Source organism: Peromyscus eremicus, chromosome 19 (assembly GCF_949786415.1).
Source record: "Peromyscus eremicus chromosome 19, PerEre_H2_v1, whole genome shotgun sequence".
Lineage (NCBI taxonomy): Eukaryota > Metazoa > Chordata > Mammalia > Rodentia > Cricetidae > Peromyscus > Peromyscus eremicus.
In genome coordinates, this window is record NC_081435.1 from 22,196,774 (window position 1) to 22,222,678 (window position 25,905).

Below are 25,905 nucleotides of genomic sequence, written 5' to 3' on the forward strand. Positions count from 1 at the left end.
CAAAGACTTAGGTCCGATAATTTTTTAAAAGAATCATATGACAAATATATTTATTTTGCATTAGTAAGGAAGTTATTACTGACCTGGAGTAGTTAAAAAAATGTAATCTCTATTGTAAAATTAACAGATAAACTAGAAAGAACAAGTCTATCTATCTAAGTTACAAGTAGACTAATAGAATTGTGCTGTCCATATATAAACTATAAATGCCTAGATTTGGATGCCCATGTTACAAGTCCATATATAAACTATAAATGCCTAGATTCGGGTGCCCATGTTACAACAAATGTGGTTCGCTGTGAGACGATGGATATGAATTTGCTTCACTGTGGGGACTCTTATTATCTGTAATACCATATTCACAAATAATAACAATCCATCAAAGTTTTCTTCAACAACATCTGCAGAAACCAAATGGGAAGCTTTGCTGTCATTCAAAATTGAAGTACATCTCTCTCCAGGGCCAGGCTCCTGCACCGGGGCCGGGCACCCGGACCAGGGCTCTCTGAAAACTGTTCTGAACATGGAAGTCTTTGTGAGTGATGCCGACTTTTATTCACGCCACTGTAGATGATAATTTTACATGCATGATTTCAGCCAGCTTTTAAAAAACCATAGCTCCAGTGCCAAGGTCACAAGGCCAGTGCCCTGCAGATGGCAACATAGTTTTTCTATGCGCCACTTAGGAAGAAATCTGTCTATGTCTGAGTGTTCTCACAATGATTTTATACTCAAGTAGAATAGCTCTTGCACAATGGAAATTTTCCATGAAACTTACAATTTTCCTCTAAATTAAAGAACTTTCACTCTCCTTGAGTCTCTTGTCTGTATCCCGGCGACTAGACTGATTGGCATCACTTATTGGCCGTCAGCAGCCCTCATCACACTATCTTCATGTACCACATACACTTAATGAATCGTTCTTCATTTATTGTTAACAATGGGGTGCTTTTTAAATGTCAAACAATGTAAAAAAAATCTTTTTACAGTAAGCTCAGTATTTAAATAATAACAGTATTTCAACCCAGAAAGTTATCTTGCACCGAACAATGGAAGTTTGGATTTTAATTTGTTTTTATGTGTATTTATGAGTGCCTACCTGTATGCATGTGCACTTAGAAATATGCCCACAGTCCATGGTGTCACAACGTAGAATTAGATCCCCTGCTGCTGGAGTTACAGACAGTTGGGAGTCACCATGTGGGTGCTGAGAACTGAAGCTGGGTTCTCTGCAAGGGCTCCTAACAGAAAGCCAACTACCTCTCTCAGCCCCTGATGGAGACTTTAAGACAAAACACACCATTCATCACCTTCTCTTGACATTATCTAGATAAATCTAATCCCCAAATTAGATCACAAGCTTCCTCTGAAAAGACTGTACTTTGCTTGCTTTTTGTAGGTTCTCCATTGTTTAATATGGAGCCGAGCATATTAAGACCTGGATAGATACTCATTACATAGAAACTTAGAGACCCTTGACTCTCTGGTTGTGTGGAGAGCTTTTTTGTATAGATTATATATTTTTTCTATTTTGGAAGTTTTGAGAATATAATATAAGTTGTAGATCCCCCCCCCCCCCCCGCCCCAACACAGTATTTTAGGGACTGGTTTTTACAAACGTCAGCTCCTGCTGTCATGTTTATTGCTGGTCCTCATTGTCCTACATTGCTGTCTTTTCCTCCATGTGTGCCACTAGGAACGTGAAAATACTGGACAAAATGGCATACTGGACGTGGAGAGTAAGAAAGCCGAGTTCCAGGTACACACGAGCCTGTCAGACTAATTCACCAGGGAAGCAATTGCAACACATCCGCTTTCAGTATGGCTTTACCAGAGTTTTGGGGAAAAGCCGTATATGTGACTGCTTTGTAGAGTCTATGTGTTATCGTCAAACAGCCATAATTCGAGTATTAAATCTACTGATTGCAAGAATTGTTGTAAGTTAATAAGAATTGGTGGTTTATTAATTAGTCTGGGACATGGGAAAAAAATAAAGTAACATCTCAGGATTTTAGGCAAGCAAATAAGAGAGGAAACAAGTAACAAAACAATCACCCATGGAGCCTTCAGTGTCTGACAACATCCAATTTTCAGGAGATTCGGGTCCTGCTCTAACCTGCCATTCCAGTTCTCTCAGAGGAGGTGGCTCCTTACCCATGCTTTGTCCTGTCAGAGTCACGTGTCCCTTACACATAGATTTATGCACTGAAAAACAAAACAATGAGAAAATTCATTGAGATTAGCATGTAGATGTTTGAGTCTGAGCCTCTGTATTTGTCTATCTTGTAGACAGATCTCTGACTTGGCATGTGCCAAAATTTTCCACTATAGCACAGATACGCTTGAGCTAGGTGTTGGTTACTTGCGCATGGAAGAGTTTTGCTCAATACATACTCTGTCTAAATTGGGCAGCTATCATTCAGTCTCTGGGGGAGACTGCTGAAGCAGTTCCCAAATGTTTTGAGTCACGGAACACTAGGTGGATGTATTAAAATGTGTCTTTTCTTACTCTTTCACAGAGAAAGCCCTAGAGCCTATCCGTGTGATGCATAGTCACTTAAGTTATTTTCCTGCCAGCTTATTTTTCTCCACTCAAAATGAATCTGTCCTCCCATGTTATTGCTTGTATTATCTGTCAGTTATGAAGACAGACAGATCATATCTTCCCTATCCCTCTCTAGACAGAATTTATAACTGATACTTCATTTTTGTATGGGATAGTCACACATACATTAATAAGTATTCTGAGTTGCAAGCCACCATCCATCCCATGTAAGTAGAATACATTTTTGTTTCATCGTGTTCATGATTTGTTCTAGTTAGTTTTTGTTGTCAACTTGACACAAATTCAAGTCACCAAAGATCAGGGAACTCCAACTGAAGAACTGACTCAATAAGACTGGCCTGTAGCCATGTCTCTAAGACATTGTCTTCACTGATGGCTGATGTGGGAAGGCTCAGTCCACTGTGGGCAGCACCATCCCTAGACAGGTGAATTGGGGCTGTAGAAGTGTGCTAGCTGAGCATGAGCCGATGAATGAACCAGTGTTCCTCTATGGTTTCTTCCTCTGTTTTTGCTTTAGTTCCTACCCTGACTTCCTTTAGTGATGGATTGTCACCTGGAAGTATAACTTAAATAAGCCATTTTTCCCCCAAGTTGCTTTTAGTCAGAGTATTTTATCACAGAAACACAAAAATAACTAGATAATAGCTTAATTTTCTTTGGCATGGATAAGTAAAAACATTCTGAGTGTTCTAATTGATTTTTATAAATAACCACAATTTTCATGCCTATGAAGCTTTAAGTATGTAATTATTGGTATTTTATTATATGTGATGGTGAATTTTTTAATGAGATGGGATTTTTTTTGTTATTTCTTTTTTTTAGTTTTATAATTTAATTTAATTTTACATATCAGCCACAGATTCCCCTGTCCTCCCCCCCCCCCCGCCTTTCCCCCAGCCCACCCCCCATTCCCATTTCCTTCAGGGCAAGGACTCCCCTGGGGATTCAGCTCAGCCTGGTAGATTCAGTGGAGGCAGGTCCAGCCCTCTCCTCCCTTTACCCAGGCTGAGCAAAGTGTCCCTGCATAGGCCCCAGGTTCCAAACAGCCAGCTCATGCACTAAGGACAGGTCCCGGTCCCACTGCCTGGGGGCCTCCCAAACAGTTCAAGCTAATCAACTGTCTCACTTATCCAGAGGGCCTGGTCCAGTTCCATGGGGACTCCTCAGCTATTGGTTCATAGTTCATGTGTTTCCACTAGTTTGGCTATTTGTCCCTGTGCTTTTTCCAATCATGGTCTCAACAATTCTTGCTCATACAATCCCTCCTCTTTCTTGCCAATTGGACTCCTGGAGCTCCACCTGAGGCCTGGCCGTGGATCTCTGCATCTGCTTCCATCAGTCACTGGATGAGAGTTCTACCACGACAGTTAGGGTGTTTGGCCATCTGATCACCAGAGTAGGTCAGTTCGGGCTTTCTCTTGACCATTGCCAGTAGTCTATTATGGAGGTATCTTTGTGGATTTCTGGGGACCTCTCTAGCACTCTGCTTCTTCCTATTCCCATGAGGTCTTCATTTATCATGGTCTCTTTTTCCTTGTTCTCCCTCTCTGTTCTTGATCCAGCTGGGATCTCCTGCTCCCCTAAGCTCTCTTTCCCTCGACCCTTGCCCTTCATTACCCCCGCCCCAACATGTCCAGTTTGCTCATGTAGATCTCATCCATTTCTCTGTCATTGGGCAATCCCTGTGTCTTTCCTAGGGTCCTCTGTTCTAGGTAGCCTCCCTAGAGCTGTGAGCAGCAGCCTAGTCATCCTTTGTTTTACATCTAGTATCCACCTATGAGTGAGTACATACCATGTTTGTCTTTCTGAGTCTGGGTTACCTCACTCAGGATGATTTTTTTCTAGTTCCATCCATTTGCCTGCAAACCTCATGATGTTATTGTTTTTCTCTGCTGAGTAGTACTCCATTGTGTATATGTACCACATTTTATTTATCCATTCTTCAGTTGAAGGGCATCTAGGTTGTTTCCAGGTTCTGGCGATTACAAATAATGCTGCTATGAACATAGCTGAACAAGTGCTCTTGTGGTATGACTGAGCATTCCTTGGGAATATGCCCAAGAGTGGTATAGCTGCGTCTTGGGGGAGATTGATTCCCAATTTTCTAAGAAATCACCATATTGATTTCCAAAGTGGTTGTACAAGCTTGCATTTCCACCAACAGTGGAGGAGAGTTCCCCTTGCTCCACATCCTCTCCAGCATAAGCTGTCTTCAGTGTTTTTGATCTTAGCCATTCTGATAGGTGTAAGATCTTATCTCGGAGTCGTTTTGATTTGCATTTCCCTGATGATTAGGGATGTTGAGCAATTCCTTAAATGTCTTTCAGCCATTTGAGCTTCCTCTGTTGAGAATTCTCTGTTTAGCTCTATAGCCCATTTCTTAATTGGACTGTTGGGCATTTTAATGTCTAATTTCTTGAGTTCTTTATATGTTCTGGATATCAGCCCTCTGTCAGATGTGAGGTTGGTGAAGATCTTTTCCCATCTGTAGGCTGTCGCTTTGTCTTATTGACCGTGTTCTTTGCTCTACAAAAGCTTCTCAGTTTCAAGAGGTCCCATTGATTGATTGTTTCTCTCAGTGTCTGTGCTACTGGTGTTATATTTAGGAAGTGATCTCCTGTGCCAATACATTCAAGACTACTTCCTGCTTTCTCTTCTATCAGGTTCAGAGTTACTGGATTTATGTTGAGGTCTTTGATCCATTTAGACTTAAGTTTTGTGCACGATGACAGATACGGATCTATTTGCAGCCTTCTACATGTTGACATGCAGTTACGCCAGCACCATTTGTTGAAGATGCTTTCTTTTTTCCATTGTACAGTTTTGTCTTCTTTGTCAGAAATTATATGTTCATAGGTGTGCAGATTAATATCAGGGTCTTCAATTTGATTCCATTGGTCCACATGTCAGTTTTTATGCCAGTACCAAGCTGTTTTTATTATTGTAGCTCTATAGTAGAGCTTGAGGTCAGGGATCATGATGCCTCCAGAAGTTGTTTTATTGTACAGGATTCTTTTGGCTATCCTGGGTTTTTTGTTTTTCCATATGAAGTTGAGTATTGTTCTTTCCAGGTCTATAAAGAATTGTGTTGGTATTTTGATGGGGATTGCATTGAATCTGTAGATTGCTTTTGGTGACATTGCCATTTTTACCATGTTAATCCTGCCTATCCATGAGCATGGGAGATCTTTCCGTTTTCTGACATCTTCTTCAATTTCTTTTTTCAAGGACTTAAAGTTCTTGTCATATAGGTCCTTCACTTGCTTAGTTAGAGTTACCCCAAGGTATTTTATATCATTTGTAGCTATAGTAAAGGGTGATGTATCTCTGATTTCCTTCTCAGCCTGTTTGTCAATTGTATATAGGAGGGCTACTGATTTTTTTTTAGTTAATTTTGTATCCTGCTACGTTGCTGAAGGTGTTTATAAGCTGTATGAGTTCCTTGGTCGAATTTTTGGGGTCACTCATGTATACTACATGTCATCTGCAGATAGCGAAAGCTTGACTTCTTCCTTTCCAATTTGTATCCCCTTGATCTCCTTATGTTGTCTTATTGCTCTGGCTAGAACTTCAAGTATTCTATTGAATGAATAAATATGGGGAGAGCAGATAGCCTTGCTTTGTTCCTGATTTTAATGGAATCGCTTTGAGTTTCTCTCCATTTAATTTGAATATTTTTACTTTTTTTTTTCAGAGCTGAGGACCGAACCCAGGGCCTTGTGCTTGCTAGGCAAGCACTCAACCACTGAGCTAAATCCCCAACTCTATTTTTACATTTTTATTGGTGTGAAAATAGTGGGTTTTGTTATGTATAACATCAAGTTTTGCTTAAGTTCTTGTCCTTTTTTGCTCCCTCCCACTACCTCGGTCTCTTTCTTTGTCTCAAATATAGACCCCCTTCTTCTTTCATGCCATTTGAGCATGCCCCCCATGTGTGTGTGTATGTGTGTGTGTGTGTGTGTGTGTGTGTGTGTATGTGTATCCTGTAGCTGAGAGAAAACACAATGTTTTTCTTGTGAAGTTGGCTTATTTCACTTGGCATGGTGATCTCTAGATATGGAAGAGTCCTTTAAAATTTCTTTATAAACATGTTTCTTCATCATAAAAATTGAAGGTGTTTATACATAGTGACTATTCTCTTTAATCAAAGAACTATAGAGTTTGACAAATTATTTTTGCCAGGAAAAACTATAAATAAATATATTATATGCATATTATATGTTGCAACTGAGGATAATAGTGTATAAATTTTGTAAGAGTCCTCTGAATATTCTTTGTTTTCAAAGAATTCTTCATGGTTGGTTAATTACTATTTTTTTTTTTCCGAGACAGGGTTTCTCTGTGTAGCTTTGCGCCTTTCCTGGGACTCACTTGGTAGTCCAGGCTGGCCTCGAACTCACAGAGATCCGCCTGGCTCTGCCTCCCGAGTGCTGGGATTAAAGGCGTGCGCCACCACCGCCCAGCTGGTTACTATTTTTATTGAGGAAAAAATTTTATCAAATAAACCTTGTTCTTCGTTTTGAGTCATGATGTGTTAACCACACTGACATGGAATTGGATTTCTCCTCAAGCCCACCCTTTATTCCTCTGAATAATGGCTTGGAGGGTAGAGGCCATTCTTTTGAAAACAGTTTCTTGGATTTGCTCATGGTTTGACTCTGAATGGAGCATAGATCTCTTCACACTCACATGTAAAAATGTGTACCCTCCTGGATTTTGAGACATCTCAAATGACAGAATGGTAGCATGGGTACAAGATCAATGGTACAATGATGTTGATATGGTGGTGGAATACACATGTGTGTATGAATGTGTAGAGGCAAGAGGACAAGTTAAGGTGTCCTGCCTCTGCTGCCACCCACTTTTTTTTAAAAGAGTCTTTGACTGGCCTGAACTACCAAGGAGGCTCATCTAACTGGCCTAGAGCCCCCAAGATCCATTTGTCTCTAGGGCTGGGTTATAAATGTGCACCATAGACAACACTTAAAATGTTCTGTTTACATATGATTGTTAGAGAGTCCAAACTGTCGTTTGTTGTCTAATCCTGAGCATTCAGACCGGGAGCCTCTCTTATTTTGCAGATGAGAAATTCAATGGACATTGTCCTCAAAATGTCACGTGATGAACCTGTACAGTGGTTCTTAACCTTCCTAATGCTGTGACCCTTTAATACAGCTCCTCATGTTGTGGTTACCCACAACCAAACAGTTATTTTCTTTGCTACTTCATAATTGTAATTTTGCTATGGTTATGAATTGTAATATAATATCTGATATACAGGATATATGAAATGTGACCCTCAAGAGGGTCACGATCCATAGATTGAGAATCGCTGTGTTAGGGTCTCTTAATCACCACCAGTAGAAACTAACACTGGATTACAATATGAAAGAAAATTGAGTGTCTCATGTGATTATAAGGCTCAAAGACTAAATGAATCCATACGTAACAATACAGGAACTAGGTGATATTGGCAGTTCTTCTCATATCTCAGTCATTTTTTCCCTATGGTGATATATAGTATAACAATTGGACATGGTGGCTGTGGAGTCTGTTCTTTTTTGCTCTCATAATTTCAAATATAAAGGGAATTCTCTTGGTTATTTGAGCACAATTTCTGGAGAGGACATTGTGGATGATGTGGTTCTGGCAGAAACCCTTGATTCCTTCACCCCTCCTCAAGACAGTACATGTGGGCTAGGAGGAATTATGGGGCATCTCTATGTGAAGAAGGTCGCTGAAGTGATTGACAGTTCTATGAGGTTGGGTGAGACTTCTGTAAGTGAAAGGAAAAAGTGTAGGGACAGGTTGAGATTAACTTGTGTTAGTGGTAATGGTGGTTATGATGATTTTTGATAGGAAAAGGGGCAGGTAACATGCAAAACAATTGTAGATTGTGTGCTCCATTAGTTACTGGACTTCATCTTTGTCTCTGAAGCCTCAGAGAGGTAGGGCATCCAGCTGAAAAGGAAGGGAAGAAGATTAGAAAAGAGCCCAGCATCAGGTATGATGGCATGCACCTTTAACCCCAGCACCAGAGAGGATGAAGGATCAAGAGTTCCAGACCACCCTGAGCTGCATAATGAGACATGTGTGTGTGTGTGTGTGTGTGTGTGTGTGTGTGTATGTGTGTGTGTGTGTGTTTGTGTGTATGTAAAGAGAGAGACAGACAGACAGAGACAGAGACACACAGACAGAGACACACACAGAAAGAAGAGACAGACAGAGACAGAGACAGCACACCTTTCCAGTCATTTTATTTACCCAGTTGGCTAATGATGTGTCTCATCTCTGGCACAGTCAAAATTTTTCTACATTGGAGTCCTTTTCTGTTTATGACTCTTTTTTTTTACCTTCTAGGTGGACAAAAAGATTGTAAGAACTGAGATAGGAGTCCTTCTGCGCCTCTCACACCCGAACATCGTAAGTGGCTTTTAGCTTACTATTTCTAGTCATTTCTAAAGCTGTAGAATGGGATCATCATCCTCCACTGTCTGTGTTGATGGGGAGGAGGGGCCTTCCTCGCTGTCAGGCAGTATGGCCCAGCTCAAGCCTTACCTCACCACATGCAATCAGTTTCAGAATAGATAGACTAATAATAATACATACGATGCCTCTTTTCATGCATAAAAGGAGAAAAAAATGGAGAATCTTATTTTGCTCTAATGAAACACTGGCTTTCTTCCTCTTTTGTTTGCCTATCTCTTTAATATGCCATTGCAGATAAGGCCTGTGGGAAAAAAGGCATTGCTTTCCAAAGTCATTTCAGCCTTTGAGAGAGTATCTGCTTTGGAAATAATTCAAAGATGCAAATAACGATGTACATGAATGGGGAGACTAAACAGTTTCCAGACACTCTGCGGTAGTCTGGGTCCAGACGACACCTCTGAGAAAAAAGCCTAGTGAAAAGCTTTTTGGAATCAATGAAGTGAAAAAGAACAAAATCATTTTTGCAGCAGCAACTTGATTTTACAAATTAAGCCATCTACCTATTTTATTTTAACCTATTTGTATGAGAGTAAAGTTGTGCCTGGGGTGATGACCTGCAATGCTAAAAGCAAAGTGTATACAACCTGATACGGGAGTTAAAGGTGCATTCAATACTTTTCTTAAAATGAATAATAAGGTGGACTGTAGGTGGTGACCCAGGACCCAGGCTTCACACATCCCTGTGTCTGCCATTTTCCATTCCTTGGTGTGTTGACCTCTCACCCTGTACTTTGTCTTCATGGCCCAATAATGACAACTCCTTGTTTTTATAAACGCCCAGGTTGATATTGAAGGGAGAAATTGGAAGGGCCTCGTCAGCAGAGTCAGAAAAGAAAAGGTTCTCAGAAGCTACTGTAGCAGAGTGCTCTGTAACGTTGCTGCCCAGAGCTAACTACAGATGCTCCCCAACTAAATGATGGCTCAGATTTCAGAGAACAGGGTTGTCCCAAGTGGCTTAGGCCACTGTCCTCCACAGTGTTGGACCAGGCGCCAGAGTTCAGTATGCAGTGAAACATGGGGATGCTTTGAGTGGGCAGTTCTCGGGTGTGCCATAGTTAGTCATCACTTCCATGGTATCCATGCCTCTTCTTTCTAAGGAAGTCAGTATGCAGCATTCATCACATGCAGATCAGTGCTGGCTTCCAGATTTCCTGATGTCTGGAGAAATGCCCACATTTGGTTGGGTTATCTGAATGCAGTGAAACCCCGCTGTCACCAATCAAATCTCTACCATCACTCTTTCCAAGGACCCATCACAGACAAGTGGCTCTAACTGCTGAAGAATGCTTTTACACACAGACCTTACCCAGCCTGTCCTGCCTTATACTCTAAGTCCAAATCTGTTGTTTCCAAGAGAAAGCATTGCTTATATCTAGCATCCATGGTGCTTTCAAACAGTTTTGTAAAGTTAAGCCTTGTTTTTGATTCTAGAAAAAAAAAACCATGCATTGCAACATTGGAGTAAATTTTACAAGTGTTTTTAAAGGAGTTATTTCAAAATGAAAAAAAAATGTCAAAATTTAATGGGACTTTTGAAAAAAAAAATCAAGGTATCTGACAAAGCCAGCAACTGAGAAGGAGAGGGGCCAATCAGTGTTTATCTAATGCTAGAATGGGGGGCTTTCACTGACCTGAGCCAGCACACTGGTATTGCAAGCTATCGCTTTGTCCATAATTTTAGATATTTTTCAAGGAAGATGGGGAAGAGCAGTTGTTGATGTTCATTCTTAATGTACCTCTTCCCTCAGATAAAACTTAAGGAAATATTTGAAACCCCCATGGAAATCAGTCTGGTCCTTGAGCTCGTCACGGGAGGAGAACTATTTGACAGGTGAGTTGGGCCTAGAAGGTAAAACAACAGAAATGTTTGCTCTGTGTCACCAAAAAATATTAGAAAGGAAAATCTCCCAAAATTTTCATAATAAAAGGATTGTGTGAATTGATATATTTTCTTAAAATAAATCTTGCAAAGAGTGTTGAAGAGAGAGCGGTAGATAGTATTTGGTAAGACATACAAATAAGTAATTAAAAAGAAAAGCACTGTGATATCTATTTACCTTCCCAAACATTTATGTTCAAAAAAGTAGAATTTTCAAAAATCACATTTATATTTTAGCTAAATAGTAATATATATGAGATTATTTTTATGAGAAAATACTTAAAATGGTATTCTCTCTTATGATTCACAAACTCATGAAAGTCAGTATTCTTCAAATGATCATCTTTAACGTACTCTCTGCAGTAAAAAGGTCCCTGCTGCAGAGTAAAGCATAGTATGCTTTGGCCCCTGGTTGCCAGTGTGAGGGGTTTGCTCATGGCTCGTCACTCAAAGAAAATGTTTGAAAATGGGAGAGGAGAGGATGCCCCCAAATCTGGAAGAGCAGTTATGGGTCAAACCAGCTCTTGGCTTCCATAGTCATCCCTTCTCCCTGCCTACTCAGGAGAGTTATGGGTGGGCTCTCGGGGGTCCTCTGCTGTGTTCATCAGGGCACTCAGCAAAGAATGACAAGTGAAGATAGAAATATGAAGTGGGTGTATAATCAAAATGGCAAGTTGCTGATCTAAGGGTCTGGGTAAAAGAATGGTGTAGAGATAACTGGTAAGGGAAAGCCAGAGGACTGAGTGCCTGGATCCTGTCAAAAATGCCGTAAGTCTTTGCTGAATGAACGAGCAACTGTAACAATGAGTGGACTCTGAGAAGAAAGGCATCGAAAGGGAGTTGGCTTTGACTATTGAAAGAGGAACGCTAATTCCTGACTCCTACAATGGTCTTAAATGTTTGTGTTGCTCTCTAATTCGTATATTGAAACCGTAACTCCCAAAATAGTGGTCCAGAGGAAGTGCCTCTGTGAAGAGATGGTTCTAAGGGAGCCTCTATGGGTGGAATCAGTGGCCTTATGAAGGAAGCCCAAAGTGAGTGCTCACTCCTTCCTCCAGGCAAAGGAGACAGTGAAAGGGCTGTGTTTATAGAATAACGCCACCCTCAGAAACAATCTGCTGGTGTTCTGGTCATGTCCCAACCTCTAGAACCATGAAAAATAAATGTCTATTGCATTATAAGACTTACGATTGATCACTCTGTAACAGTCCAGATAAACCAAGACCAGTAAGCAGACTTTAAAACCGTGACTTTTTGATTATTTTAATAATAAGAATGTGCACATGTATGAGTAACCTTCTGGTGGCAGTTTGTTGACAGTCTCACAGTTGTGAATCTTGACTCTGCCACTCAAAGTAAACTAATCTAGACTGATGTGCTTAACCTCCCTGAGCTTTGGAACAAATCTGAAGCTGTTCTGTGCTGCTAAGAAATCTTAGGTTACACCAATTCCACTACAAGGATGTAGCTTATTCTAAACTCATCTTGTTCCCATGTGCCCAGACAAGATTTCTCTGGGGTTCACCAGCATTTATTTATAATGGTCCCTTTAATAACACCACTTTAACTGAATATTTTTGTGATACGGTCTTTGTCTAGGTACAGTAATGTATTTATAGTAAGATCCTACTGGCTCCTGAGCCATGAGAGCTCTCTAAGGAGATCTTGCATATTTCTCTGCTAATTTTGGTCTATTAGATAGAAATCGCATGTTCTTTCATTATAAATAGTTGCAGATAAGAATCCCACATGGAAGCTACCTCTTACCAGTAGCTCTTTTGGTTTACCTACCACCTCTGGAACTATCTCTTACTAGTAGTTCTTTTGGCTTACCTACCACTTCTGGAACTACCTCTTACAAGTAGTTCTTCTGGTTTACTTACCACCTCTGGAACTACCTCATACCAATAGTTTTTTCGGTTTACCTACCACCTCTGGAAGTACCTCTTAGCAGTAGTTCTTTGGTTTACCTACCACCTCTCTTCATTTGAGTTAATGTGATCAAGAGTCTCTTCTTCCCTTTGCACAAAGCTTCTGTGAGACAATTTGGGACAATTTCTAGGAAAAAGAAATAAGAATGAAAATGCAGTTGATAAATTTCATTTGTAGAAATAAATGAAGTATTCCTGTTTCATAGCAGACTGACTCGCCACCGTGCAAGCTCTCAGTGACTTTATAACATAGATTTTACCTTGAATATTGTTCACATTTGTTGGTATGGCTGACATAACTAGGATTCTCCATTATGCTCTTTAACTCACAGATATTCTTACATTTTATCAAGTTGAAATAAATTTTGCATTATTAGCCAATCTATTGGCTTTTTTCTTGAGAGTTAAGAAAATCCTAATATTGTTTTTGTGCACTTAGGTCAAGTTCTAATTGATTGAATTGCAATGATGGGAATTTATTCCTGGTCTAGTGGTGGTTCTAATAGTAACTAATGAATGAAGTCAGAGTCATTGATTGGGTGATAATTAGTCCATTAGAGTCAAGCTGGTTGTGTTTTATGAGTAAAAGATCTGTTCTGTGATGCTTATGGAAAATTGAACAGTCAAATCCAGGTGGGATCTGCATTTCATATTGAATTTAAATAAAAAAATACACAGATAAATGATGCAGGATTTTGAAATAAAATCAATATTTTTCTGTCTTAGAAAATTCATATATACCTGCATATATACATTTTATATAAAAAGTCCACATAATTCTGACATAATGTGAAAAAGAAAGCTCTCAGAGTTCAGTTCTTCTCCATCTTATCTCAACTCTTAAAACCTTAACATCTGTCTTCCTAACAGAGCAAACTCCAGCTCTTTCAGGTAAGCTTTCCATTTCTCTTTCTCAGGAAATCATTTTCTTTTACCTCACAGCCAACCCAGCAGAATCCTTGGGCTTCTAATCAAACTTAAACATTTCCCCCCAATGTTGTCTTAAAACTCCAATAACTGAAGTCCTTGTGAATCCCTTTGTCCTAGCTTACCTTCTGTAAAGTTTTATTCACCAATGCCAAACACTATATATAGAGATTTTTAAAACACAAAGCTTTGAATGTTGCCTCTTCCAAGAGAGCAGGTTTCCTTTAGTTTTAATGTAAAAACAAAACAGTTTAATATGAACAGGCACTGAACTTATGCAATGGTAGCCTCCCGAAGGCCCTTCTGTTTTATGCCAGATAGATCCATAGGTTTTTATTTTTTTTTCCTTCATTTTTATATATCAACCACAGATCCCCCCTCTTATCCCTCCTCCCACTGCCTCTCCCCCGCCTGCCCTCCTGGACCCACCCCTCACCCCTCCTCCAAAAAGGTAAGTTCTCCGGTTGGGGGACAACTAAGCCTGGTACATTCAGTTGAGGCAGGATCAAGTGAATCTCTACCTTCTTTAAAGGTCTCCACTTTCAGCCAGGTGGTCTTAGCAGGACCTCTCTTCCTCAACACCCCTTACATGCTGACTTCTGTCCCTCAGCTCTGTGCAGGTTCTCAGCCTGTCTGCTGTTTCTTCAAAACCAGGAAATGCCTCCAGAGGAAGCGCAGGGTGTCTGAGGGTAGGCTGGACTGCTGGCACTGCTTCCTTCTTCGACCTTGGCTTTTGAATGAAGTCTTTACTTCCGTGTTGCCCTCTGGTGTCTTGAAACAGAATTTTAAATGCTTTTAATAATATTTTTCTTTTTTAGCATTTTATACCTAAGTACTCTGTTTACGTACATCATTTCCACCCCTCTTTCTCTCTGCTCTAACTCCCTATGTCCCTGCCTCACTGACTCCCTCTCAAATTTGACACCTTCTTTAATATTAATCTCTCTCTCTTTCTCTCCTCTCTCTCTCTCTCTCTCTCTCTCTCTCTCTCTCTCTCTCTCTCTCTCTCTCTCTCTGAGTTTATTAAGTATTCCCCTGTGTACTTTGCTCACATTATTGGCTCACACACGGCAAAGTTCTTTTGCTATGTAGACATGTTTAAAGGCTGACCACTTGAGATTGGATAGCCAATTAGAGGACTCATCTCTGGAGAAAATGGATTCTTCATCTTTCAGCCTTCTTCATTTAGAGTGGGATCTTATGAGATTTCTCCCAGCCATATTGACATGTCAACTGGTCTTGTCATTATGTAGGTCTTCTTTTAGGCAATCATATTCTTAACACTCCATAGTTGCAGCCTTCTGTGATGTCTGGACATCACTGAGAACAAGCAGCCTGTTCCTCTGGTTCCTTCAATCCTGTCACCCCTCTTCTGTACATATGTCTGTCGGGGTCACTCATTCTCTCCATTTTGACTAGCTGTGGATCTCTGTAATCGTCTCCATCTGCTCCAAAAAGAAGCCTCTTTGATGAGGGCTAAGAGCTCTACTTATCCGTAGGTACAAGGATCAGTGTTCAGAGTACAGCCAGAAAGTATCTTGGTTTAGGAAAATTGCAGTAGAAGGTTTTCCTCTTGGGTCTGTGTCCTCTCCAGCCAGCGGTATTTAGGTAAGGTTATTTTATTTAGTATGTTTTCATTTTCTTGCCAGGAGCCTGCCCAACCACCAATGCTGAACACAGACATTCCGATGTGGTTTGAAAATTCTTTTACCAACACTAGTCTATTTTCCTCTTATAAAAAGTCAACTTTCAGGGGAAAACAGAATGAAAAGGAGTTCCTTTGCTGTGTAGATATAGAGATTTCGAATTAGTAAAGATATTTTTGGTTGTGAACCTAACCTTTAATGGCTGAGCCATTTCTCCAGAATTACTAAGATAAATGGTCTTGAATTCAGCAGCCACACTGTCTTTCCCAGGGCCCTGTTTCTGTGCGGTATTCCACAGTCTTTCTGAAGAAATTCAGTCTCACATTATTGCCAAGAGAATGAACTACAGTTAATTTTTCTTGTGGAAAATTCAAGTCATATGGGCTGGTCTTGTATAAAGCTGTACTTAGCCCATTCACTATTCAGGCTTTGTGGGGCCTTTTCTTTTTCCAGGGACATGAGCTAAAGAAAATATTAGTGTTTTGGAAACTCATGCTTGAATTTTATGTCTCTGACTCTAAATTTATTTTTCTGCACATTCTATAACTTAAAATGTTCTTTTAGTAAATCATAGAGTGCCTATAAACAGGGAAAAGGGTGATTATATTTCATGCACTTAGTCTGTGAATTGCTATCAATTGCCTAATGACTAATATATCCGTCTACTTTAACATTTCAAGACTTTTAACTGATACAGTTGAGACTAACTGAATTTTTAGGAAACTGCCCTAAAAGATTCCAGAATAACGACTACTTCTTACCCTGTTTCACCACAGTAGTGTCATGGTTGATAATGGGATTAACCCTATTCAGAAAAGTCAGCACTATGAAAATTGTGCTAAAGTTCATCATTAATTTAATCCTCCAAAGTGAAGTTCTACTATATCTGATTGTCTATAAAGGATAATTAGTCACCGTGAGAACCATGTCCTGTACTCATTGGAGCCTGGCCACCTGCAAGGCAGCCTGCAAAGCATTTCACCAGAATGGGTCATTTGCTCCTCAAAACAACATACACAAAATAGGTCTTCTTAGATACATTTTCCAGACCTCCTCAAAGCAACACATACACAAAGTAGGTCTTCTTAGATACATTTTATAGACCAAATAACTGGAGATCAGAGAAGCCCATTAACTTCCATCAAATCACCTACCTCAGAGATCTATAACAGAGAAGATTGACTCAGGCCTGCCATTTCCCAAAGCATGTGATTATTCTAGCATATCAGTTCTATCATATCATGCTCCTTCTATGTAAGCTACTGTCAGTAGTCGTATTCCAAAATAAAACCTCAGACTAGCTGTATAACGTTATTTCTATCTCCATCTCTCTTTCTGTTGCTATGATAAAGTACAAAATCAGCTGAAGGGAGGAAGGAGCTTATTCTGCTTCCCGGTTCAAGGGTAGAGTACGTCAGGGCAGGACAGTCAAGGCAGCAAGAACCTGAAGTGGCTCTTTGGGTCACACCGTGTCTGCAGTCAAGAGGTGAAGGGTAATGAGTGAATGCTACTGCGTGGTTCTCTCCATTTACATGTTCCAGGATCTCAGCCATGGATGATGCCATCTGTAGCTAGAGTTTTCTTGGTCTTGTCTGGCCCATGGTCAGGACAAATCTCTCAATTGCCAGTCCCACAGCCGCTTAGACCCAACCAAATAAACACACAGAAACTTATATTGCTTATAAACTGTATGGCCGCAGCAGGCTCCTTGTTGTCTAGTTCTTATATCTTAAACTAACCCATTTCTATTAGTCTATAAGTTGCCAGGTAGCTCATGGCTTACCGGTACCTTACATCTTGCTTGTTATGGTGGTGGCTGGCAGCGTCTCTGAGACTCAGCCTTCCTGTTCCCAGAATTCTCTTCTCTGCTTATCCCGCCTATACTTCCTGCCTGGCTACTGGCCAATCAGCATTTTATTTACACAGAGCGATATCCACAGCAGCCATCAGCAGAGGATGCATCTTCCCATTTCAGTGAATGCAGTCAAGATAAGCCCACACAAACATGCCTAGAGGTCTGTCTCCCAGGGGGTTCTAAATTCTATCAAGGTGACAATTATTACTAAGCGTCACAATGGCCTACTAGAATATTAGGTTAATCTGAGAATTAATATGCATATACTTGTTTTAGATATAGATATTTCAAATATGTATCATTATGTGGTTTTGTGGCTATACGTGGAGCAAACGTGTGTTCTGATTCAGAGCAAATATATAGTGTGCTTTCTGTAGGAACTTGGAGGTAAAGGAAAGAATGGAGGTGAGATGGTTGAAAGGTACAGGGGATAAACAGAGACTTGTTCATTATTTTAGATGAAGCCCTGGTAACATATTAATTTTCTGATGGAAAGGAGCCTACATGAAGCAGATGAGATCCTTGGGAGAAAGGCTTGTGTTTGGAACAACATTCCAGAGAAAGCCCTGGGGACCTGGGGATTCTAAGAGAGTTGTTTAGGGTGAGAAAGGCCTCTTTTCCTCAGAAGCAGAAAGAAGGGTGAAGGATGCAGAAAATCTATAGCCCAAGATTAGACACCTTTGGAAAGCATAAAGTTGAAGGAATTCCTAATCTAACAGATACAATTATACCTTACCTATAAATTAGCTTGTTCTTTCTTGGATGCTGGTAAGCAATCTGAGCCTCCTGGGGTGGAGAAAAGTGGATTTTGTTCTCACAGCACAGAAAAATAGCATGGTTATTTTCAGCAAGTTTAGGAGGTTTTCCTTTGTTCTTCCTTGGGGGCAGTACCGCAGTCCTGGTGGATGCCTGCGTAGAAAGTGTGGCATATTACAGGAGGAGAAGTAGAACAGATGCCATCAGCTGTTGACTGAATGAGAGCAAAGTGCACAACCAGATATCAGCCAGTCGTGAGAAACTCTCTAAAACACAGATGGACCTCTGGCAACTGAAGAAAGCAAGCATAGAAGACTTCACCGTGTAGAATTTCCATTGTGTAAGATTTCCAAGAGGGCCAGACATTTCCTGACACAGAGCAGTGCAGTGGCTTGCTGGACCTGGGGAAGGGAGCAGATTGGATCATAAGTAGTTCAGACTTGACAGATTCTTTCCCCGGTGTTGTTAGAGATGTGGTCTTTCTCTCCTAACAGCTTTGATGAGAATGGAGACGAGCCCTTGAAGAGAGAAATGGTGACATACAAAAGGGACTAGACAAGGGCCAGAGCCGAAGTGTCTATGGAGAACTGAGGGCCCGCTGAGGCTGAATTTGCTTATTTTTAGATTTGGGCCAATGGCATTCTTTCCTTTAGTCCAGAAACATCTTGACGTCATCTGTTTCTATGGGCTCTTATCCACCTCTTTGGTTGTGTCTCCTTGATCTCTTCCCAGAGTCTTTTTTCCTTTCTCCATCTCTCAAGTTCCACCTTTCCCTTAAACATCTTCTATTCCCTTTAGGTGAATTCAGCACACTCCTGTGACCTAAGCCACACTGATGATGAGGTTATCAGTGGAGATGAAAAACCAATGAATGGTAGGCTGGGCCTTTACTAATGCGCTGTGTGTGGAGAGGAACTCAACATTCTCCCCTCAGTTCTAAGTCTTGTCTCCCGTAGCCCCCAGCCTTTGTGACCTGGCTCCCCGCTGAGTTAGTCCGCATTGATTTCTCCTCCTTCCCTGCACTGCTTTCTCCTAGCAGTTCTCAACACATCCCCCTTGCCCATCTTTCCATTGCTTCTGTCCTCTGCCACCTTAACATTTCCTTTTCCAAATGGACCAGCCGGCATTAACCCATCCCCTTCTTTGTTTTGAGGCATGAGTTTAACTAGGGAAGCCCAAAGGCCACTCAACATTTTTAGTGCAAGTGTACATATTCTCAAACATGTTAAACATAGCCACTTAGAATCCTGCATCTCCGCACCGTGCCCACTTCATTACCGACTTCCTTTCCCCAATGTTAACCATCACACATTGCCTCCATGCTCGAGGGACCCAAAGCCTAGAAAAAAAGGAAGGAAAACTGACTTGGATTCTGATAGTTTTAATACTATCATCAGCTTCCAAACAAAATTATAGCGACCCTGATAAAGACAACCACCATGTAAAAATATTAGAAGAGAAATAAATCTCATATGTGGAACTAGAAAGTAGCAGGTAGAAGATGAAGGCAAGGGCCTTCCCGGGCAGAGTGATACCCCAAAGCCCCAAAGCACAGTGCATGGAGGGGATGGGGTGGTGATTTGTTTCTTAGTCTCCATTTCAAATGATGAGTGAGGCAGAAAGCAAGCAGTCGTGAGATATTTGTCAAGTGAATGGTTGAGTAAACAATGTACTCTCCAGCAATTTATATGAAGTCACTGGGTCAGGCTTTTCATCTCTAGCATGAAAGAATTGAACTAGAAATCCCTTGGGCCCATCCCCAGGCCTGCAATTTGATTTCCCCTCCTCTTTGTCCTGTACTGCAACTCCCCAGCCAAGACCCACATGGACCCACAACCTGCCCTCCTCCCTAGTGCTCCCACATAGCAGGTGCTGTTGGTATCTTTGCAAGTGCTTTTAATATACGAGTTTAATGACCTCTGGTTCTTGAAGAAAGCATGTAAATGAACATGCCATCAGTAAAAAAAAGGTGCAAAAGCAGTAAATGAAGCTTATGAAGGAAAAGTACGTTTATACTGGGACACAGAAGTATTCACTTTAATAGAATTGTGTGTGTAACAGCACAGTGCTGCATGGTTATTCACTGAGATTTGATGCCTAAAACTCATGTTATGTTGGGGCTTTTATCTTCTGACATTCAGGCTTTGCTACACATTTTCATCAGTCCAGTGTCTTTTTCACAAGGACCTACGGCTACCCGATAGCCCTGCCATTTGAGAAAGAGCTATGATTGGTACACAGGGCAGCAGAGCTGCTAATCTGTGTGCCAGGAAGTCTGAGGCCTCGGGACATGATCAGATTTGAGCTCTTCAGCCGCAGTGTCTCTGCTAAGTGCCTGGATGGAGATGTGCTCAATTCCATTTGTGGCAATTATTCTGAGAGAAGCAAATGCACCCGCGTGCATTAAACCAGATCGTCAGAGAGAAATATTTAGTACCCATATGTCCTTATCCTACAGTTAGAAAAAAATATATATGAGATGAAGGAAAAATAGATCAGCTAGGGAGAAGAGGCCAGGATGGACTGCACAGCAGGAGGGGAAGGAAAAGGCATGGTATTTAAGGAAGAAGGCTGTTGAGGCAGAGGATATTGTAGCAAGGAACCTGGGGAAGCTGCCCTGTGCTCTCTTCCCCACCTCTCCTCATCCTGTAGGAAGTGTGGTCCCAGGGTAGCCTCTGGGCCAAGGTTGCCATGAAGGTGCTGGGAGACATTTTGTTTTAGCTCTGAGCCATCTAGCCTAGCCAGCAATGGAGTGCCGTGGAATTGTCTCATGTAGACAGGCCATATGGCTTGGACCTTCAAAAATGACCCTAAGATTCTGGTAGTATCCTAACCACGTTCCAATTATTTTACAGAACATGAAAATGAACATGCTTCAGTATAGAGATAAAAAAGGAAAAAAAATGATCTGATTTTTTTTTTCTTTTTAGGTCTACAGCCCTCACAATGATTGAATACTTTCATTACTTTTGAAAATCAAAGTCACTAGTATATTTTGTGTAGAGATGTAAACCCTTGACTGCCCAGGCATGTTCAATTTCATTGCTGTTTTTTAAAAGATGCCAACTAACTTGTATAATGGAATGTGTGTCACTTTATGAATCAAGTATACTGTTTTTCTCAATTTGAATCACTTTGATATTGTTTAAAATAAGTTTCAAAGAAGATTTACAGTATTATAGTCACATCTGAAACTATGTGGCTTTGAGCTTACAGCCCTGCTTATAGGGAACACTGGTAAGATCTCCCTCTAGGGCTGGGGCTAAGGTGGCTGGGATGGGATTCATGTTCATGCATTTGCTCCTGGTAATAAGGGACATCTGCCAAGGGATTGTCCAGATGGCCTCAGCCTGAAATTTTTCTGACATCCATTCATTTGATGATTAGTCTTGATACTGCAAATAATTATTGATAGACTCCTATGAGCAGCGCTTGATGCCAGGCTCTGTGAATGATTCAAGTCCTGCAGAGGCTGTGTCCACACATTACCTTCCTCTTCCTTTGCTTGGCCGTTAATATCTTCACTTCCTATCAGAGTCACGTTATAAACCCACATTTGTGATAAAGTGTTCCTTGCTGTAGCCTTAACTAGTCAGTCTCAAGTGGCCTGAGCAGGCAGCTCAACTTATAAAATATTTATAATGACATGTTTGAAGCCCAGAAACCTAACCCTGTGACAAAGATTAAAAACTGTCTGGGAACAAAATTCCTTTTAGTGGAAAAATCCTAGAAGAGCATCAGAGGAAAGGTCACAGAAGCCATGATAAAGTATGTGGATTCAGATTGAGATGACGTAGAGCAGAATTAATAAATCCTTCCATCGTATAAGCTCTGGCATCGCATATATCTGTATATGAGTGTATAGATCTATGATAATTCCTTTATTACCTATAGTTCTACGTGGACCAAATCAAACCTTATCCTCTTTACTTCCAGAAAGAACCTGGCGTATGTTAGACAGCAAGGCATATTGCCACCTATCCTCCTGTTCTAATTCCCACTGTAGCCTTATTTCCACTTTCAAGAACAGTTTCCTACCTGTCTGATCACGTACCCCTCACACACTCTCTGCCCTATTCCCTTCCTTTTTGTGTGTGGGAAACTTAGGTTCACTTTCCAGGTCTGAGCCGAGCTATCTCTCCACCCACAAGATTCCAGCCCTCGATTACTACCTTTCTCAGACTTCTCTAGCTAGTCCCCAGTGCCTGTACCACCGCATTTAGACTGTTGATTCTTCTGCTCCTTATAGATGAGAAACCCCATCAGTGCAGAGAGCATGTCTTGTTCATTCCTGAGTGCCCAACACAACAGTCACTCCATGATACGTATTAAATGAGTGAATACGTCTGTCTTAATGCACCCTCTCTATTAATTAGATGAGTTATTTTACTGATTGTCATTCCTCCATCCAAACAGTCCTGAACATTCATGCAATAATTTGTAAGCCCAGACACTGCACTAGTTCATTAACACTGGTATAACGAAGTTCCTTAGGCTTGGTAGCTTATAACCAACAGAAACATATTTCTTACAATTCTGCATCTGGGAAGTACAAGATTAAGATGTTAGAAGATCAGCTTCTGGTGAGAGGCTGATTTCCGAAGATGCTATTTCCTTGTGGTACAAGGGATAACATCTCCTCTATAAGAACATTAATCCCACTTACGAGAGCCCCACCCTTGTGTTCTAGTTATCCACCAAAGACTCCATTTCCTCACAGATGATGCCATTAGAACAGGTCCATAGGCAAACTAGGGTTTAACATACTAAGTGTTAGAATATACAAAGATTCAGTTCATACCAGGCACTTAACCTATATTATACCCAAATAAATACACACAAACACTTCATCTAGGTCAAAGCTTGAGACTTAAACCAAAGTACAATGAGGAAATTTCTAGCTGGTAAAGCATTGCCTTTCCAAATGGTACTGAGACCTCTAAGGACTGGGGATTTGATAGACAACTAGAATTAACTGTGCTTAGTTGTGCAAGCTAACCCTGGAGGAGTGCCACAAAATGGTTGTGATAAAGTGTTATAAAATATATAGAAATATAAGGATTTTTATAAGGATAAAGCTTTATCCTAAGTAAACGGGCATGAGGGAGATCCAAAGGTTTTGAAAGCCATGAAGTAAATTATTTTACCCACCTCGCAGTAAGAATGAAAGGTTGCAAAGACAGGTAATTATCAGTTGTCATCCTGCACTGTTTTTTGTAACAATTCTCTTCCTCTACCATAACCATGGAAACCCAGAGGTTGCAGGTAGACTGTGTAGGAAAGACAGCAGTCACCTTTGTGGTGGTCAATGGTTATGTCATAAAATCTACATAAAGCACAAAATGGAGAAGGTGATAATGTGGTAGTCAAGGTGCTCAGCCTTCTCTCTCACAGAAGACCTTTCCCTCTTCTCTCAGACTCAAAATTTAAATGTGCAGAAAGTGTAGTTTAAGCATTTATTTCAGAAGATGGCTCCGCAGGTGAAGTCTCATGCCGCCAAGTCTGACCTCCTGAGTTCAGTCCCTGTAAATTGTTCCATGACTTCCACAGGAGCGTCATGGTACCTACACCCACTCACACACCCCAACACACTAAATCAATCAAGACATGTATGTGTAAAATAACTTATTTCAATTGACGTTTTGTAAGTAGATGTAAGCAAATAATAAATACCCCAGCTTTTATAATCCTTGGTTTTATTTGACCTGATGCATAATAAGTGCCTAGCACAAGAACTTCTCAAACACAGACAAAAAGTCCAGCGTGGAAAGGAGAGTTGAGCGTCAAGTCTGACCCTTAGCGGAGCAACTGTTGACAGTTGATAATGGCTGGGAGAGGGAGAGTCAACTTTCTTTAAGGACGTGACCTTCAGTAGGTCTGTCACTCTAGTAGAAGGTCACATGTCCAGAGTATATGGGAAGCACAGATTGGACTTGATGAGTTAGAGAGAGAGAGAGAGAGAGAGAGAGAGAGAGAGAGAGAGAGAGAGAGAGAGAGAGAGAGGAGAGAGAGAGCTTATCAGATAGGTAAGGAAGGGGATGTAGATCCAGGAGGCGTTGGAGAAGTGAATATGATCAACATCCACAATTAGGAAAAATAAAATAAATTTTAAGTGTCTAAATGATAAAACAATGGTAGATATTAGGATATCCTACCTTCATTCTTTTAAGAGATTATGAGTTTTGTTTTGCCATTTTTATAAATAGCTGGGTAGAAAATAAAATCATGTACCTTTCTGAATTTTAATAACTATATTCTTTAAGGACTTTTCTTATTTTTTATTTTTATTATAACTATTATGTCCTACATTTCCTCCTCCTCTGTCTTCCAATTCCAACACGTATTAGAGGTTTTAAATTCTGTTATTAATTTCAGTTGCTTTGAGAATGCATAGCTGTAACATTTAAAAGAAACAAAAACAAAATGAAGCTATTCTCTTAAAAATAACCACCCAACTTTCATGAATTTTATTTAAAAATGAATTCTAATGAACAAAAATTTAACATGTTCAGTTACTTGGGGAATTGCAATGCAGCATGTTTGATAATATTAAAGGTTTACTGTATTTTACAGATATGACATTGTGGGTGTGGTGATGATTTGAAAAGACTATTGTTTGAGTAACTGCTATTTGATTTAAAATAATAGAACAGGAAAGAAAGTAAATAGACAAAGATAAAGATTGGCTGTAAATTAGTCATTGGGGTATATATAGTATAGCATCTACTTGGCATATGTTTAAAATCATTTACAATGTAAAGTTAAAATAAGAAGGTCTCCTCTCATTAGGGAGAGTGGGTGGCTTAAGATGAGAGAAAATGAATGTTTTTCATTTTCTTAGCAAAGCCAGGATTTTCGAATGGCAGTTTATGGACTCTTTCCCCCGCTGTTGGAAAAGGCTGTTGCAATTGTTCAGATGTATCTTCTCTGACGTTGATTTAATTAACTTCCTTTAATAGCCGCTCAACTAAATGTATGTGTCTGAGAAGCATTTTGCATTTCTTTTTTCCCAGGATTGTGGAAAAGGGATATTATAGTGAGCGTGACGCTGCGGATGCCGTGAAGCAAATCCTGGAGGCAGTTGCTGTAAGTAAGAAATAGCAGCGATGTGTGTTTAAGTATGGGTCATCTCCTCCTGTAAAAGGCATCAAGAAGTGCAGGTGTGTGATGAGCTCTAAAGTACAGGAAAAAGGGTATGGGGTATTGCAAGAAAATATACGGAATTAATGTGCATAGCAAACTAGTTTCTCAGATCCGAAGGATGTGCCACCTCTGCAGGTGTGTCGAGCTGCTTACATTCTCTCTTGAGTTCATATTGGGCTCTAGCACTGTTACTGGCTCATCAACATTTCCTTCCCCATTCTTTCAGCTTATTTCTTTGTTGCTTTCCTTGTTTTATTCAGTTTGTTTAGAAATGGAAGAAGGTTGAATAAGGTAAATATAGGCCTAAAGTATAGAGATTACTGCCTTTCCTTTAAGATATAAAATCAATGGACTTGAAGAAAAATGAATCTGACCATCCTAGTTTTGAGGAAAAGTATAAGGTAACATTGTATAAAATATAAAATTTTATATTGGAGTACAACCTTATGAACTAATTGCAGAAGCAAATACACATTTATGAATATGTAAATTTCAGTATTCGTTTTGAACTTCAGGCTGTTGTTGTCCAGATGACACAAATGTTTAACTATGCCGGCTAAAATCTTCCAATATAGTCACTGGTTTCTTTTTTCCCCCCAATATTTACTTTTATATATTTATATGTACGTATGCTTGTGTATGCCATGAGGCCAGAGGAGGGTCCCTGTAGACCCTCAGAATCCCTATAGCTGGGGTCTGCCCTACCTGAGTCC

At 40.4% G+C, this 25,905-nt stretch overlaps 1 protein-coding gene and 1 long non-coding RNA gene across 6 annotated transcripts in view; one reads left to right on the plus strand and one right to left on the minus strand.

The window, feature by feature from the left end:
• Positions 1–25,905, plus strand: part of Camk4 (calcium/calmodulin dependent protein kinase IV) — a 221,842-nt gene that overhangs the window by 136,345 nt on the left and 59,592 nt on the right. For 2 of the 4 annotated variants that reach the window (XM_059245999.1, XM_059246000.1), the window contains exons 3-5: positions 8,927–8,989; positions 10,804–10,886; positions 25,063–25,135. In XM_059245999.1, the coding sequence (XP_059101982.1) occupies positions 8,927–8,989; positions 10,804–10,886; positions 25,063–25,135 (219 nt within the window). Of the gene's footprint in view, positions 1–8,926; positions 8,990–10,803; positions 10,887–14,921; positions 15,042–15,379; positions 15,401–25,062; positions 25,136–25,905 lie in introns of those variants that run through there. The other 2 variants (XM_059246001.1, XM_059246002.1) reach the window with 2 other exon arrangements.
• Positions 1,962–17,458, minus strand: LOC131895530 (uncharacterized). 2 transcript variants are annotated; one of them, XR_009375208.1, is made up of 4 exons: positions 17,233–17,458; positions 14,314–14,563; positions 12,909–12,992; positions 1,962–2,205 (listed from the first exon to the last, which is right to left on the minus strand). It is a non-coding gene; the product is annotated as an uncharacterized LOC131895530 (long non-coding RNA). The 2 variants fall into 2 exon arrangements; XR_009375207.1 differs by having other exon boundaries at positions 17,222–17,458.